General features: G+C 38.9%; 1 protein-coding gene across 3 annotated transcripts in view; it reads left to right on the forward strand.

Moving 5' to 3' along the window:
• The window catches only part of CEP112 (centrosomal protein 112), a 391861-nt gene that overhangs the window by 44135 nt on the left and 330415 nt on the right, over positions 1-17311 (forward strand). For 2 of the 3 annotated variants that reach the window (XM_084751376.1, XM_084751377.1), the window contains exons 6-8: positions 1061-1138; positions 13901-13948; positions 14194-14271. In XM_084751376.1, the coding sequence (XP_084607502.1) occupies positions 1061-1138; positions 13901-13948; positions 14194-14271 (204 nt within the window). Of the gene's footprint in view, positions 1-1060; positions 1139-12507; positions 12554-13900; positions 13949-14193; positions 14272-17311 lie in introns of those variants that run through there. The other variant, XM_084751378.1, reaches the window with a different exon arrangement.

Genomic DNA, 17311 nt, shown 5'->3' on the forward strand with positions numbered 1-17311 from the left:
CAAATGTTGGCTGCCTTGGGTTATGTGGCTTCGAGTCATATGAAAGACCATGTGTTCAGAAAGAGGCATACAGAAGGTAAGGGACCACCAGTAAAAGTCATCACAGATTGTTAAAGATAGAAATAATAGAAACGCCTTACAGTTTGTTAAAAAGAAACTAGGGAAAATCAGTAGAATATGCAGAATAGTAGGTTTTTTCCCTCTGGTGTTTCAGTGTACAAAATCATAGGCAGATTCACTCAGTGTTTAGCATTGGAGTGCTCTAAAGCAGAGTCATGCACTACCAAGAGAGTCCATCTCAGAACAAAGTTTTAGGTCTGTACAACAGTTGTTAGTTTATGCAGCTGGACGTAGAACTTTAAGATCATTGGTCATTTCATTGACCACAGCTCCTAGGCTGTCTTTAATTGATTAGTTTTAATTAGTTTGATAAATGTGTAATACTGTGAATTACACAGGAGGAAAGTAAGGAGTCACCATAATTGCATTTTTATGATGTGAGTCCTGAGTTTATTTTTCTTTTTATACAATGTATGAGTGACAGTTAATTTAACAACAAAGAGCTTCTTGGACATCAACACAAAACTTCCCTGTTAACTAATTTTAAGGAGAGAAAATAATTCATCTTTCATGTTCCCTCCCTGCTTTCAAGCTACTGTGGTATACCACAATTAAAACTTTTTGTTGAAGAACTTAAAGAGAAGAGTCTGGATTAATTTTCAAAATATTCTTTTGAGTTTTCTGAAATCTAGTTACTTTATGACTATATTGTCAAGGCATCTCATTGCCTTAAGCGTCTATCATAAACAGCCATTAGTTAGACTCTAGCTTAGTATAACACAGTCCCTCCCTCTGAAGGCATGACCACATCACCAAACAAGGACACAAAGTTCCCATTCCTTTGAGTGGTTACATTTTGTCTTGTTTTCTCTTTTTCCTCCTGTTCACTCCATTTCTTCTCCTATTCCCCCCTTTTCCCTTCTACCTTTTCTCCCATTTCTTCAATTGCTTCCTTTTTTATTTATTTTCTCCTTACTTCTTGTTTTATTTTGTATTTCAGGAAGTTCATTCAAAAAACTCTCCTGTTTCTTTGGATGACAGTGACATTGAAGTTCGTCTGAACAGTTGGAATCTTGGGGTAAAGCCAGTATTTGTTTTATATGCATATGAACATGGCAGAGTCATTGTGTATATAGAAAACATTAATTAATTTAATTATATTCAGTGAATATCAGCTATTAAACATTTATTACTGTTTTGGCCATACTGTTTTAAATATGAGAAAGAATAACTTTAAATAAGAAAACATTCTGAAGAAATGTAAAATGGTCCCTGTCCTTAAAGAACAAACTTTTTTGGTTGATAATGTAAGTCAGGCACATAAAACAGCTAAATAATAATTGAAGATGATATGTCACAAATTATGAAACTAAGTTATCTGGAAAGTAGAGTAGGGCCGTGTGTCACTTAACAACAGGGAAACATCCTATGCTTGTGAGATATTATCAGGTGATGCCGCATTGTGTGACCATCAAAAGTGTCCTTACACAAACCAGGATAGTATAGGTTAATCACTGAGTGTCACCCTCACTACCTAATCAATAGGTGCAGTAAAACAGGATGTACAAGGGCACTGCTGGGATAGTAGGACCACTTTAGTTTAGTTTTGTTTTGTTTTTTAAATAAACATCTTTGTTTCCTTTCTTTTTCTTTTTTGTAAAGAGGTGAATGAGAAACGTATGATACCTATGATATCACTGCAGTCATGGTGATTTTTCAGTGCCATAATCATATGGAATCATCATTTTATAAGTCCTTTATTGTTCGTGATGTTGTTTTGTGGCTTGTGAATGTGCCGTGGTAGGGGGGAAGAAGGAAATGAGAACATGAATAAAGTTAGATTAAAAAAACTTGAGCAAAGTTCATGACTGAGTAGCCATGATAGGCAGAGATTTTCATGTACAAATGTCACTATGAACATAGGTTTCTTTCCCAGGTTCTTGGTTTAGTAGATAAAAGTTTAAAAATTGACCCAGAAGGGAATGTGAGGGTGATTAATTGGAGTCATGGAGGTCAAAGGAGCCCTCTTTGGCAACAGGAAAGGCGAGCTGGAGATCTTGAAGATACCATGGGCAAGGAATAAGGGATAGAAAGTTATGTTTCTAACTAGTAGTTAGTTTTTGTGGGCTGGATTGTATTTGCTGCTAACCTGAGAGTTTCACTTGCTTTTTGAAAGAATCTCATGTAGTTTTGGGTGGTCTAGAACTTCTAGGTAGATCAGGCTGGTCTCAGAGTCCTGGGTAATCCTTCTGCCCTAGCATATTGCGTGTTGAGATAAAGATGTGCTCTCCCACACTAGCTGAGAAGCTTCATTTTCAAATTCCAGGCCGTAGTGAGACCTGGAGCCTTATCTCTCCATCCACATTGTATTTTTCATGTATGCTGTCCATTTGCTTTGTGGGCCTTAAAAGGGATTTCAAATTATTTTCTTGTTTTGTTTTTCTGAGACAGGATTTCTCTGTGTAGTCTTAGCTGTCCTGGACTTGCTTTGTAGACCAGGCTGGCCTCGAACTCACAGTGATCTACCTGCCTCTGCCTCCTGAGTCAATTTTATTTCATTATTCCTTTTGCCACTTAAGAATTTATATCCTGGGCACTTTGAGAATAAGAATTTAAAAATTTGAAAATCAGAGGATATGAAATTGTCTCAAAATGTTAAAACAGAGATTAACATTGTTATTTGGGTGTGGCTCTGAACTCTATCTGAAAATCTAAAATCTAAATTCTCTTCCAATGGAATCTTTAAGCATCATTGGCACTCAAAATGTTTCAGAATTAGAGCATTTTGAATTTTTGATTTTTGGATTAGGTGTATTCTTTGGGTAAAATTTTGCAAATATTCAAAATTTGAAACACTTCTGGATTCTGTATATACCACATAAGAAATATTTGACTTGACAATATCTTTCCTTTCTTTCATAACTTTATAACATTCAAAATTGAAATAAAATTGGAGCATGTTATAAATTCTATACGACTTACAACTTTGCATTTAAAAACATTCTTTTCCCTTTTTTAGATGTAGTCCAAAATTGAAATAGTCTGCTTTTACTGGACATCTGAGTTGCTCTCAGTTTGTTGCTAATAAGAATTCTTGACCAGAATTGCATTTACATTTTGTTGTTTAGGTTACATTAAAACATAAGCATCATTCAGAAGGTTTGTACCAGTTTGTCCATTTCTCACACATCCTAGTCTTTATGAAATGCTTTAGGCAAATTTAGTTAATGGCATTATGAAGGATGTGAGTTGACACAAAGAGAGCAGATGGCTTATCCGTTTAGGTGTTGATAGTACAGCGTGTGTTACTAAGCTTGCTCTTAAATGGAGAGGGCAGGGAGGAAAGGCTCTGAGAGAGTACATGATGTCCAGCAGCTGACTGGACAGTGGAGCTGAGGACAACTGCAGGCTTGCTTCTGAGAAATGAAAATACTGGCTTGGTCAGTTAATTGACCCTCAGGTAAAGGAACTTATTTTTAAAAACTTAATTTTATTTTAGACTGGCAGAGTTTGAAGAGATGGTAAGGTTAGTTGCAGAATTAACTTAGAGCTCATGAGATTCAAGGACTGCAGGCATGTTTTGGACGCACTGTAGTGGAGGTGTTGGCAAGGTGTAAGAACAGCGCTAGGTGCAGAGACTGTGGGGCAATGAGGGCTGGTGGAGTGCAGAGAGGAGGGCGCTGGCTTATGGATGAATAGTCGGAAGGTAGACGCTGGATACAGAATGAAGTAATGCAGATCTCCTATTAATTTTAGGGGTAGGCTAGTTACAGAGAAAAGAGAGATAGAATTGATGGGCAGAAGGACACTAAGCCCAAAGGAAAACATTTCATGTTTGAAGGTGCAGGGGATGTTGCTGTTGGAAGGAGGCGAGCACAGGAAACCCCCGTGGAAGGGCAGATGGCTCTGCCAGAGAGCAACATCAAAGAGCAGAGTGAAACCCTGGTGCTTTCCTTTTAAACCTGCCTTTGCCCTGAGCCATTTGGAGCTTTCGATGTACATTTCGTAGTGCTTTTTTGTGATTATTTTAAGTATTCAGAGGATTAAATCATTCATATAAGAAAAAATTTAAATATCTAAAGTATTTTGATGTAATTCTTTAAAACTAGTTCTGCTTGAGAATTTGTTTTACCATTTTGTTATTCAACAAATTTACATATTAAATAAAATAGAAGGTCCGTACATTCTTATAGATTTGTAATGTGTATACATTAATTAGGCTAACCTGTATCTCTTGATCAGCGTGAAATAAAGTATTGAGTTTGGAAAGCTTGGGGTTTGTTTTGATTTCAGTTTCATCTGTGAATGTCTGCATAGCTGTGCTTTCTTGGTCCTATAAAGGAACAGCTAGGAGCTAGTATTGATCTGTGCTGTGAGGTAAGGCTGCGTTCTTCACATTGCTGGCATCATTGTCAGTACCTTCCTTTTGATGCAGTTGATATTCTATAAATTGATTTTCTAGAATTTGTTAAGTACTTTTTTTTCAAAATATATTATTTTTCTCAAGAATATGTTATATTTTTCTAGTATGCTATTCAAGGAGAGATTTTTTTCAAAAGTAGTAATGAAAGTTTTATCTTTCATTTAAAAAAATTTACCTTTCAGCCTTTAGTTTTGTACAGTCTTGCTTGTGATTGCTTAGTCTTTTCTTTATTGTTATATGAATATAATGTTTCTATAACCTTACCTTATCGTAAACTCTTGACATTCTTTCTTCTGCTTGGTCAGTATATTGGTGATGTTGTCCATGGAGTTCTGTTTGATTTTATATTGGCTTCTCACCTCTTAAGTTTTTCTTTCAGAGTTCAGATCTCCTTTTTGATTTCTTGTCCTTGCTGTTAAATTTCTTCCCAGATCTTTAACTTATTTTTGTACTTCATCATCTGTTTATTTGAATCCTCATTGAGATTGATGCTCATTCTTCAAATTAGGCTTGAATTCTTAGGCATTCCATCCATTACAACATAGCAACAGCATCCAAATAAACCAGGTGTAGAAATACAGGCCAGGTCGTTACAGGTGGTTGTGAGCTGCCATGTCAGTTCTGGGATTGAACCCAGGTCCTCCGGAAGAGCAGCCAGTGCTCTTAATTGCTGAGCCACCTCTCTAGCACCAGTACCGTCTTATGGGTGTCTAGAATATGTTTATGAATTTTCTTTTGTCAGTGGAGGAACCATGACAACCAATGGTAGTTACTGTCATAATACAAATTAGCAGGTACTCTGCCCCCCTTTCCTGTTTTCTGTGGATAGAGGTGCATGGGGGAAATTACTGTGCTGACAGTGTTAAAAGCTTCCCCTGTATGAGGGTTTTGAATTGTAGCACTAAAATCATGGTTATTACTGTGAGTTTAAACGAAAAATAGCTTTCTGTTAGAAGAGCAATTCTCATCTTAAAATTTATTAGTTACTCTCACATTGGGATTGAACTTAAAGTATTTGAGACCATTCATTCAGAGTTTTGTTGTCTTTTCCCTGATTTTCTCATTTTCTCAGGCTTTCCCTCTTTGTCCTTTTTGGGCCCTGCAGCAGTCTCCCAGAAGGGCCTGAGAAGGACGTGCCTGGGTCAGTTCATAGAGCCCCTTGGGTAGAGCTCACCACGGACCACATCACCTCTGCTACTTAATACAGTCTGATTTGGGCAATCTGAGTTTTTTTTTTTCAATTATGTTAGAAACCTGTTTCCTGGTTTTTAGGGAAAAACCAAATTGAACTTGTTGATATATTAGACTTCTCTTTTTCCTGTGACGTTCCCTGAATGAATAAATATATCAGATTTTGTGAGTACGAGAAGTCATCTTAATGAGAGTTTTAGGGTCATTTATGCAAAAAATTAACATTTTGGTAAGATAAAGTCCCTGAAAGTTTAAAACTGTCTGGAAATATATGCTCATAATATTAAGATAATTTCTATGTGGAAAATGTGAATGATTGTTTTCTTAACATTTATGTTTTATAATTTTTATATTAAATATTTATTATTCATAAAGCAAACATAGCCATAAAAATATTTATAGTACTTTCCCAAGCCTGCATTTGGGAAATGAAATTATATTCAGAATTTTATTTGAGAAATTAATATTAATTTATTTCAAAAATAAGTATAAACTTCATTTCACTCTACAATGCAGCCTGGCTCCTGCAACTGAAAACTCTGGACAGACTGTAGAGAGCAAGCTGCCACCTGGGGATGCTGAAAAGTAAACAAAGCAGTCTGATGGAGAGAGCACAGGCTGGCTGACACAGCGGGGAAGGTGGCCTAGGTGCCTGTCTGCATATTTATTTTTCTCCTTTGACTCCTGGGAGGCAAAATTGGGGAATTTTGTGGCAGGCTTAGATGGCAAAAACAAAAAAACAAAAACAAAAACAAAACACAGAGGAACCCATCTTTTGGCTACAGGTCTAGGAAACAGACAGGGAGAGCCAGTAACAATGCTTCCTTCCTTCCTTTCTTTTCCTGGTCCTGCAACCTGACTTAAAACAGCATTGTGTCACGGTGGCAGCTGATTGGACCTGTCTGTCAGTATAAACCTGGGAAGGTGTCTCTGGTACACAAAGAATACTGCAATGTGGGTTACATGTATTTCCCTCGTGTTTGCCCTCATCACTAGGCCCTGAGAGTGCTCAGTCAGTGGAGCCCTATGATAGTCTAGGTGACACAGATTTTCATGGAGCTCAGCATTCTGTCATGTGGGACTGGGAAGGAAATGTTCAGTGCTAATGTGTGGGGTATCTGGGAAAGAGAGGAGACGAAAATTCTTTGTATAAAATAATACAAGCTTTGGCCTTATTCCAAGGTATTTTTATTAGGAACACAGTCAGAAATATGATAGTGAAATTTTAGAGGCTTGAATTATAATCCAAACTATTTATCTAGTCCTGGATGCTATCTCCATGACAGCTTGGTAGTGACATGAGCAATGGAACTGACATCACAACTGTTTTCCACAGAAGGGGCGATGGAACTTGTGTCTCTAAAACCTGCCAGTTTTCCACTGAGAAACAAACCATCCACATGAACATTTTTGAGTCTTACAACCCGACTGTAATGCTGGTAGTTAAGACCCTTCAGATAAAGAAATCAACTTATAGATCAATAAAAGAAAAGAAGTTGGCTAGGGCCTCTCAGTGGCTAGAGCTCTTGACTAGCATCCACGTAGTTTGATTGTAAACTGAGGGAAGAGAGTGGACTCCCATCTGTTTGGGCACAGCTGGGTGCAGCTATCAGCAAAGCATAAGCCTGGGCATGGGAGTGCATGCCTGCAGTGCCAGCACTCCAGCAGTGAAGGCCGGAGGGTTAAACGCCCAAGGTCATCTGAGATCTTATCATTCTAGGCCACATCAGCTGGACAGAGTGTGAAGTCAGCCTGTGCTATATTGTACTATGTCTTAAAATCAAAAGCATATCTGGGAGTTCCACAAATATTGGACAATTAAATCATTTGGCATACTTCTGAATAATCCAGAAGTAATTAGAAAAGGTTTTAACTTAATTAAAAGTGACGACAGAATTTGTGGGATCTAGCTAAGGTAGATCTTCATGGAAAATGTATAGCATAGACTACTTAGGACGGGACAGAAGGTAGAGGAGTCTTAGCTCTTGAATTAGCATCATCAGGATATGTACAGACCTGCTCTCTAACTAAGCAAACACAGTTGATACAAAATACTAAGAAAAACTGGAAATAATCCTAAGGACAGAGAGCAAATGATTACAGACTTATTCAAGAAAACCAATTCTAGCCTTTTGTTTTGTTTGTTTTTGTTTTTTGAGACAGGGTTTCTCTGTGTAGCCTTGGCTGTCCTGGACTCACTTGGTAGACCAGGCTGGCCTTGAACTCACAGCGATCCACCTGCCTCTGCCTCACCAAGTGCTGGAATTATAGACGTGTGCCACTACACTCAACCAATTATAACTTTTTAAGAACAGCAAAATTCTGTGGCGCTTGGGCCATGACTTACTTTCATTCTCCCCTGTCCCTCTAGCTCAGCTTTAAGGAAGTGCCGTCCTCACTGGGTGTGACCAAGAAGATAGGAGTTTTCTCGCTTCTCTCAATTTTCAATCAAGAGATACTGTATGTCCTAGGGAATGGCCCGCTGTCAGCATTTTATAGCTCTTTGAAGTCTGAGTTAAAAGGATAAGCTCTGGTAAATGCAGCTGAGTGATGGGCTATGGGCTATGGGTCTTTCTTCAATCAGCCTCCATTTATAGAACAGAGACTTCCATTCATCGAGCAGATGCCCATCAAGGGTGGCAAGCCGAGAAGGTCAGAGGCCCGTATCTGCACAGTGCCCATACAGTGGCCCAGGTCAGGTCCAGGGACTAGGCAGCCCAGAGCAGTAAGATGAGTTCTCACCAAAGACTCCATGCACTGGGAACGGTGTAGAGAAAGTCAGACCTAAGCACTCTCAAGAAAACAGTGGAGATTTTGATGGTCAACCAAACTAGATATACAGCCTAACACAAACAAGGAATGGAAACACCTAAAGAATGATAGCCCTGCTAAAGTCACTGTCATCCAGAGACGATTATGTGTATGGCCAAGGTTGTACCTACTGAAGAGTGACACCAAGGCTTTACAATGTGAGGGAACCAAACAATATAGAAATAGTTTCATTAAACTACTTACTGAGGTCAGGTGTGGTGGTGCTCACCTGCAATCCCAGCACTCAGGAGGCAGAGGCAGGCTGAATCTCTGTGAGTTCAAGGCCAGCCTGGTCTACAAAGCAGTCTAGGACAGCCAGTGCTCCACAGAGAAACCCTGTCTTGAAAAACAAAACCAAACAAAATGAAATCTACTAACTAATTAAACAAGTGACAGCAGTTACTTCTGGACAGAGGAATCAGCATCTGTATATAGGTCTGGAGAACACACACAAGACACACAAAGAGACGCCATTCATCGTACCCACTGTCCACACAAGACACACAAAGAGACACCATTCATCGTACCCACTGTCCTTCAAGTAGAGCTAAACACGTATATATGCATAGACACACTGCAGTGAACATATTGAAAGAAAAGAAGTATGAAAGCAGCAAGCAAGAAAGCACAAAGTACTAGGTCATTAAATTGTCCAAAGAAATTGGAGCAAAGAGGACAAATTAACCCAAAGCAAGCAGAAGAAGGAAATATTGAGAATTAAAATAGAAACATGAGGTTGAACACAGAAAAGCATTAGAAAAAGAATAACTGAAACTAACAGCTGCATCTTTAAATGACAAATAAACTCAACAAGCATTTATCTAGGTTGACTAAGAATAAAAAATAAGCTTGCCAATATTATCCCTAAAAGAGGAGACAGACTACAGACCCTATAGATGCTCAAAGTCAAATAAGAAATTACTGCAGATAACCCTGTGGGCATAAATTTGACTGTAGATAAATGGGACAGAGCCCTTTAGTAATACAAACTCACTAAGAAGGGAAATCTATACAGTTCTACAGCTATTAAATACAGTGAACTTGCAATTAAACATCTTCCACTAGAGAAACTCCAGCCATAGTTGGTTTATCTGATGCATCTAATGGAGCTGTTTGTGATAGACTACAACTGTAAGGGTAAATAAACTCTTTCTTCTTTCAGTTGCTTTTGGTCATGATGTTTATCACAGAAATAAAAGGCAAGCTCAGACAGTAAGTACTATGGAATGGATTTGCTAAAACTCAAAGAACTGTAGGGTCTTAATTTGCAAAATTTGAGGAAATGTTTTCTGAAGCTTATACTGAGTAGTTGGCCATGAAATGAAGTACTCTCTTCTCTTTTTATTATTTGAAGAAAACCACAACAAATCACTTGTGTTCCTGAGCTAAACATGTACTTTTCATATTTTATGCCTGAAAAACCTGGGAGCCTTTCAGAAAGATTAATTTTTGTTTATGCATGTAGAATTTTTCCTTTTAAAAATCATTAATTCACTCGGAGTTTCCTTTAGAAAGAAATAGCCAGGGTTGTAAAACAACAAGTAATCCTAGCATTTGTGAAGCTGAGGCAGGAGGATTACCGTGAGTTTGAGGCACACATACACACATATGCATGCATGCACACACACACACACAATAATTTTTAAGAACCCCCTTTACTTATAGTCAATAAATAAAACACCAAAAAGAGAACTAGTTTTGAGATAGTAGAAATTACTAATGTTTTGTTTTAAAAAGAGATGACAGTTTTTAAAAATGAGAAGAAATATAGTTATTGAACAGAGACCAAGGGATTTATTTTTGTATAGTCATGTAGTGAAAGCTAATCTGTTAGGAAGTAAATACATTTTCAGTGTGTGACTATTTAAATAAAACTAGAAATTACCATTAAGAGAGTGGTTTCCTTTTCATGCTTTTACCTGAAAAAAAATATGAAAAATATCAGTATCAAAAAGCTGTGTGTAAAAGTGGTTATTCGAGCCAAAAGTAAACATTAAAGAGGAATTGTGAACATTGATAAAGGTTCTATGCTGTGTCCAAAGTGGTACTGAGAATCAAAGATCCACTAATGATCCTATATTTAACCTCAAGGGAAAAAAGATCAAACAACGACAACAAACCTAACCAGGTGAATACAAAACCAGAAGTGAACACTTAGCCCTTTGGAACCAGTGCACAGAGCTTTCTTTTCCTATTGTCTCACAAGCAGCAGACAGCGCATTTCCCGCTTGTGTTGTATCATTTGATGTGTTTTCCCTTTTCTTTGTGCCACTGGATGGTGTTCCTGTGTGTTGCTTAAGCCTGTTAGGCGATTGTTGAAATATTTTGGCTTAACTAGTGAACGAGTCTTCATATGTAGAATCATTTCTGCTGTGTGTGTGTGTGTGTGTGTGTGTGTGTGTGTGTGTGTGCGCGCACGCGCGCGTTTCTGAAGGTCACAAGACAACTTCTGTCATGTGGGCCTTAGGGATTGAACTCAGGCCATCAGATTTGGCAGCAGCAACCTTTACCCACTGAACCATCTTGGTGGCCCCAAATATTGAGTTCTAAAATACCAATAAAATATAATCTTGAAGCACAGTTGGCAATATTGAAAGCTCACTGTCCTGCTGCTCCCTTCATCCCTGTGGAGATATTATAATTAAAAAATGTTATTTTAGTGGTATTACTAAGATATTACCACTATTTTAGTGGTAATATATTGTTTGATAATGTGTTTCCCTCTAAAGTTCATATATCTGATAAAATGCTTTTTAACGTTTCTGGAAATAACTTCTCTTCACTACTTGTCTGTCAGAAAATATATGCTTATGACAATTTAGCAAAAACCTGAATAATTTGAAAACATAAACCAACAAAAAACAATTTGTAATCCAGTGTGCCTGCTAAAATCCTAAACAAAATAAAACATCAAAAGCTAGTTTTCATCAGAGAGCATTTAGATGTCTTTGTGACTGCCCGGTTAAAGCATCATATACTTTACTATTGCTGTTCTGTTTGCTTCTGAAACACACGAGCACATGCCCGATGGCCTCCTGCTGCCGGAAGCCACTTGCTTGGGGCTTTGCTTCTGTGTATTTTCATCTACATCAGTGTTTCACATGAGTCGGCTGTAGCTTCCATGCTAGATACTCTCTTTTCTTTTCTTTTTGGCATTCGTTCTAGATGGATTTTGAGAGAACAAGAGGCTTTCTGAAAGAGCATGAAAGAAGTCAGCCCTAAGACTGTTTACAGATTGCTGCATCCAAGTCCATGCTGCCTGCGCATTACAAAGTGGGAATAGCCGACTTCAAAGCACATCTGGCTGTTGTTACAAAATCAGAAAATAGATTGCTTATTTTCCCTAAATAGACTCAAGAACATGCTTTTCTTTAAATACTTCTCAACTCAGTTTATTATAAATGAATAACAACAGAATATAGTTATAGTTTTCACTGTTTTTTGTTGTTTTTATGAATTAGAGTAGACATTTCTCTTTATTTGCCAGTTTGAAAAATAATTCATAATAATAGAAGTACTTAACTTCTTTGTTTAATGCTTTTAAAGATGAAGGGGGTGGCATGAGACTTACTTCTGTGTAGTTGAAATGCTGCATTGTAATTAACTAAACCAACATTTTGTGCCCTGCTTATAAATGTAGAGCTGGGCAAAAATAAATCACAGATGGTTTCCTTGGCTTTGGGTTTTAAATCTAAACTTAATTAGAGCTTGAGCATCTTTGAGAATTATTTTTTGTCTTCCTGTTTCCCTTGTATTTAAATCTGCTTCACGAATAGGGTGTATGTGTTGGTTTGTGTGCGTCTGTAGGGCTCACTTTGTGTGTCCCCAAATAAGAATGCCAGCTTCTTTCCACACATGTACTTTCAGACAACAGGTATTAATTGAGTATTTTGCTGCTTCCTGGATGGTTGCTGCCTGTTCTTAAAGAGCTGTGCGTTTCTGTAGAGCACCTCCTCCCTGGCTCCGTGTTTCAGTCACTCTTCCCACCTTAACAGCGAATGCGCTGTTGACTCCCCCGTCCACTTATTATGCTCTGCACCTTGAGCAGTGAAGTCAGACTTCGACACGGTCAGTCTACAGTGTTGCCAAACATACAGTCATGGTGACTTTGTACTTTTTGCTGATAGACTGCTATTTTAAGTTTTTTTTTTAACTTTATTCCCTTTGTTTTCTTTAATTGATTATTTATCTTTGCCTTTTATATAAGATGCATGTGAAAAAGCACGTCACTTACTCCTAATTGAGCACTTTAGGATAAGAATCACTTTCTTTGTTTGGAGTTATAAGATTCTTGTTTGTTTTGTAGTTATTGGTGTAGTGAATTGTGAGTTTATGATGTGAAGAAATTAGACTTTTCTGATAACAATTTTTAACTTTTATTTTATTTGTAAATGAAATAGTTGGTATAGGAATCATAAAGAATTTAGCATAATGCAATTCAAGAAATACTTCATGGGAAGGCATTAAATATGTGTTAGACAGCAGAGCTACAAAGCTGAGGAGCTATTGTCCTTGTCCTCTGTCTGCCCAAAGATGTATGTGGAAACACAGTGCTGAACCCTGAAGGTGTTGTGTGAGGACCGCGACAGTGAACCCAGGGTGCTCTGGGAGCTGGAGCGAGGGAACCAAGTGTAGGTCCTCTCCCTCCTCTTGCCTTAAGAACATCCCTGGACACTGGAGTGGGTGTTCGGAATAGCGTGGGGAACATGGCACCACAGTCTTTGCCTTAGGATCCACATTTTTTTTTGAGAAACTGCATTCTAGGTCATAAGAAGAGGTGAGCATCCAGAGTGGCACTAGCCTGATAGGAGTTAATTTTCCTATGGAACCTCATTCTGAGTCTGAGTCCTGAAGGAGGTGGGAAAGTGATAGCAACTTGCAGTAGGTAGTATTTACAAGGTGAAATAAGCTGCTCAGTGCCCTGGAATGTGGTGTAAGTGGGGAGGGCAAAGCTGAAAAGACAGATTTAGGGAGAATCTCAAAGGGATCTCATGGCCTCACTTATGCTACTAGTTACAGTTAAGTGCTGTGTCTCTAGTATACCCAGGATATAGCGACTAAATTGAGATGTAAAGAATGAATACCTGTATGCTTAGAAGGTTGGGGGGGGGGGATAAAACAAACAGGCAGAGAAGCGCAAGTTCTGGTATTGTAAGTCAGTCAGGGTTTTGGAAATATGAAGTCTGAGGTGAAGATCTTTAGATGAGATCAGGCGTTTAGGTAGAGGACACAAAGGTGCATTAAGACACAGAAAGGAGTATATTTTATATATTTTATTTACTGGAGGGTTACTGAAATGTATATATGTTACTATAGAAAATAAGCATCAAAGATACACAGAAGATTTTTTTCACATAGAAAAATGTGCTTTATTCAAACAACTCCAGAATTAATGTCTTTATTGTAATTTTCCAGATCGAAAATCCTCGGTACCTGAGACAGAAGCCTCTCCCAGTTTCTCTGGTAGGTGATGATTCTACTGGACTTTTTCTAGGGACAGGTATCATTAAATAAAACATGAAGTTTTAAAAATATAAAATAATGTTGGCTCACATTAAGGAGCATAATAGTCTAGAAGTAAGTGAATCATTTTTTTTCTGCAAAGCAAACATTATTTTTAAGTGATCTTTAGATACTTTATTAGTTTGTCTTTAAAGACTTCTTAAACTAGTCCTGAGAAGTTTAAATAACTCTTACTGGTTCTACAGATGACTCCAAAGCTCAGCCTGAGAAAGTCCAGCAGCCTTCACGACGATCATTTTCTCTCTCGGATGCATGAGAAAGAGGTAAGATTGAGCTGCCTCCCTGTACCTAATAGTTAACACAGCTGATATTGTGGGATGGGAGTTTTCAGACTCTACATGCACGTGGTGCACAGGAGAAAGAGGTTAGTTATCTGGGCTCAAACAAGGTCATGGTACAGACCAGGCTGGCTTCACAGTTAAAGATTTTAAAGTGTTGTCTCTCTTGTCTTGTGCTCCCCAGCTCCACTCCACTATTAGGCAGGGGTGTGTTGCAGGACCTTTTTCCTGACTTTCAGATTCTGGTTTTCAGGAGATAGAGGTAATTGCAGTTTTTAGAATGAGTGTGTTTGCACCCTCTCTATCTGCTTACTTGTAATTTATCTTCTTAATTTCACCATTCTTACTGTCTATTATTTTTATAGCCTTACTAGTTACATCTATCTGCCTAATTGGCCTACACTGTAATATACTTTTTTTGTGAGAAGAATATTTGAAATTCCATTGTCTAAATGTACCACAGTTTCTTTATTCATTCTTTGGTTGAGGGACATTTAGGTTGTTTCCAGATTCTGGCTATTATGAATAAATCTGCTATGAACATGGTTGGTCAAATCTCCTTGTTGTATGGTGGAGCATCTTTCAGGTATGTGCCCAGGAGTGGTATAGCTGGGTCTTGAGATAGCACTATTCCCAATTTTCTGAGAAAGCATAAGATTGATTTTCAAAGTTGTTGTAAGATATAAAACAAATTAAAATATACATAATATACATTTATGCATGCATACATTCATTTGTACAATATAAAGTAAATAAATGACTAATCAAATTGTCAAAGTATATTAATATTATTAAAATATGACTATAGAGTATTTTTTTCAATATACACGAGAAGGTCATCAAACTTTACATTTTATTTCTAGGAAAGATGTGCAAAGCAACTAAAGAGCAAGGTAGAGGAGGAAACATTGTAGCATATACTGGAGGAGATGTTTGCTTCTGTCAGAAGAGTTTGTGGTGGATTTTAAGGAGGAAGTGATGTTTGAGCCAGGAGTTGAACTGTACTATATTTTAATAGGCAGCTGAAGACAGGGAAGGTGAAGCAAGGCTTGTGTTTAACTAGAGCTTATACATGCTTGGCTGCTATGTCATGGGGAAGAAAAGAGCATTGGTCACAAATATATATTGCTGTCAACAAGACAAAGCCCTCTGGAGGTTTTAGTAGATAATGAAATTTTCCCAACTGCACTTGAGGCAGTTAAATCGCAGTGGTTTCTCAAATGGATTAGTATGGTGAAAGTTGGAAAAGAGTAAAGAAGTTACTGTAACGGTTATTGTGAGTGTTGATGAAGAAGTGTCAGATTAGGAGCAGCAGGGTTGCAAATGAGGCCCAGTCCTGCTGGGATTACATTTGGTAAGTCACTGAGACATTGAGAAGGAGAGCAAAAGAGGGGTCTAAGGCACGGAGCTTAACTTTGCATAGTGTGTACTGATTATAATGATTCTTGAATTCAATACTCTATAGGCACGTGTCACTGGAGGTGCTGAGGTGACAGCTGACACAGAAGAGCTCTGGCCTCAAGACAGAACTGTGATTTTTTTACACGGAAAGCTATAGCTGAACACAGTTAAGGCCACCAGAGGCACATGATATAGGTAGTGAGGATGAATGTAGGACTCATTCAGGGACAGTGACCACCTTTAGGGAGTAGAAGAAGGGGACAAATGCAGAGATACTAGAAAAACATTTCCTGAGGTCCAGGACACCAGCTAGAACAGCTGCCATCACAGAAGGCCAAGCTGGTGGAAGAAGAGGTGAACATAGCAAGCTTCTCTGTGTGTTGCCCAACCGTGAATTCTTAGGTAGGGTTTCTATTGCTCTAAAGAGACACCATGCCCGCGGCAGCTCTTATAAAGGAAAACATTTCATTGATGCTGGCTTGCAGTTTTAGAGGTTTAGGCCATTATCACCATGGCAGGAAACATGGCAGCATTCAGGCAGACATGGTGCTGGAGAAGGAGCTGAGCGTTCTATACTTGATCCACAGGCAGCAGAAGAAGCTGTGCGACACTGGATGTGGCTTAAGCATATATGACCTCAAAGCCTGCCTCCATAGTGACACACTTCCTCCAACAGGCTACACCTAATAGTGCCATTCCCTGTGGCCAAGCATTTAAACACATGAGTCTATGGGGGCCATTTCTTACATACATCACAAGTGTAGTACCCTCCCTCCTTTCCTCCCTGTCCCTCCCTCCCACCGTCTTCTGCCTATTCCCCTTCACCTTGTCCTCAGAAAAGAGGAGCCCCACCTCCTAGCCCACTCCAGCACATCAAGTCAACATCAGGACTGAGCTCTTCCTCATCCACTGAGGTCAGGAAAGGCAGCCTGTTAAGGGTAAAGTGACCAAAAGCAGGCAAAAGAGTCCATGTCATAGCAGCACCCGCTCAAATTACCAGGGGACCCACATGAAAATCAAACTGCCCATCATTACATATGTGTAGGGGGCCTGGGTCCAGTTCATGCATGCCTTTTGGTTGGTGCGTCTATCCCTGTAAGCCCCCATGGGTCCATGTTAGTTGGCTCTGTTGGTATTTTTGACGTGTTCTTGTTCACTCCAGGTCCTTCTGACCTTCCCTCCCACTCTTCCATAGCACTCCCTAACGCTTGGCTGTGATTTGATCAGCTGCTGCTGGTGGTGCTGGGCTCTCAGAGAACAGTTAAGTTAGGTTCCTGTCTGCAGGGTATTGTTAATGGTGTCAGGAGTTGGCTCTCTCCCATGGGGTGGGTCTCAGGATGGACCAGGCTTTGGTTGGTCGTTCCCTTAGTCTCTATTTTTGTTTCTAACTATCCTGTAGGCAGGGTAGGTTTTGGTTTGACGGTTTTGTAGTAGACTGGTGTTCTCCTTTCACCACTCGAGGTCCTGCTGGCTAGAAGGTGGCCTCTCAGTCTCATGTCCCAAGCTTCTGGGAGGCTCAGCTAGAGATATCCTATGGGGGCCATTTCTATTCAAACCACCAGTGAAGGATGCAGCAGCCTTGAGATTTGGTAATAAAAGGCCCTTTGTATGAAAAATAAAAATG

Source organism: Acomys minous (assembly GCF_964271855.1).
Source record: "Acomys minous genome assembly, chromosome: 12".
Taxonomy (NCBI): Eukaryota; Metazoa; Chordata; class Mammalia; order Rodentia; family Muridae; genus Acomys; species Acomys minous.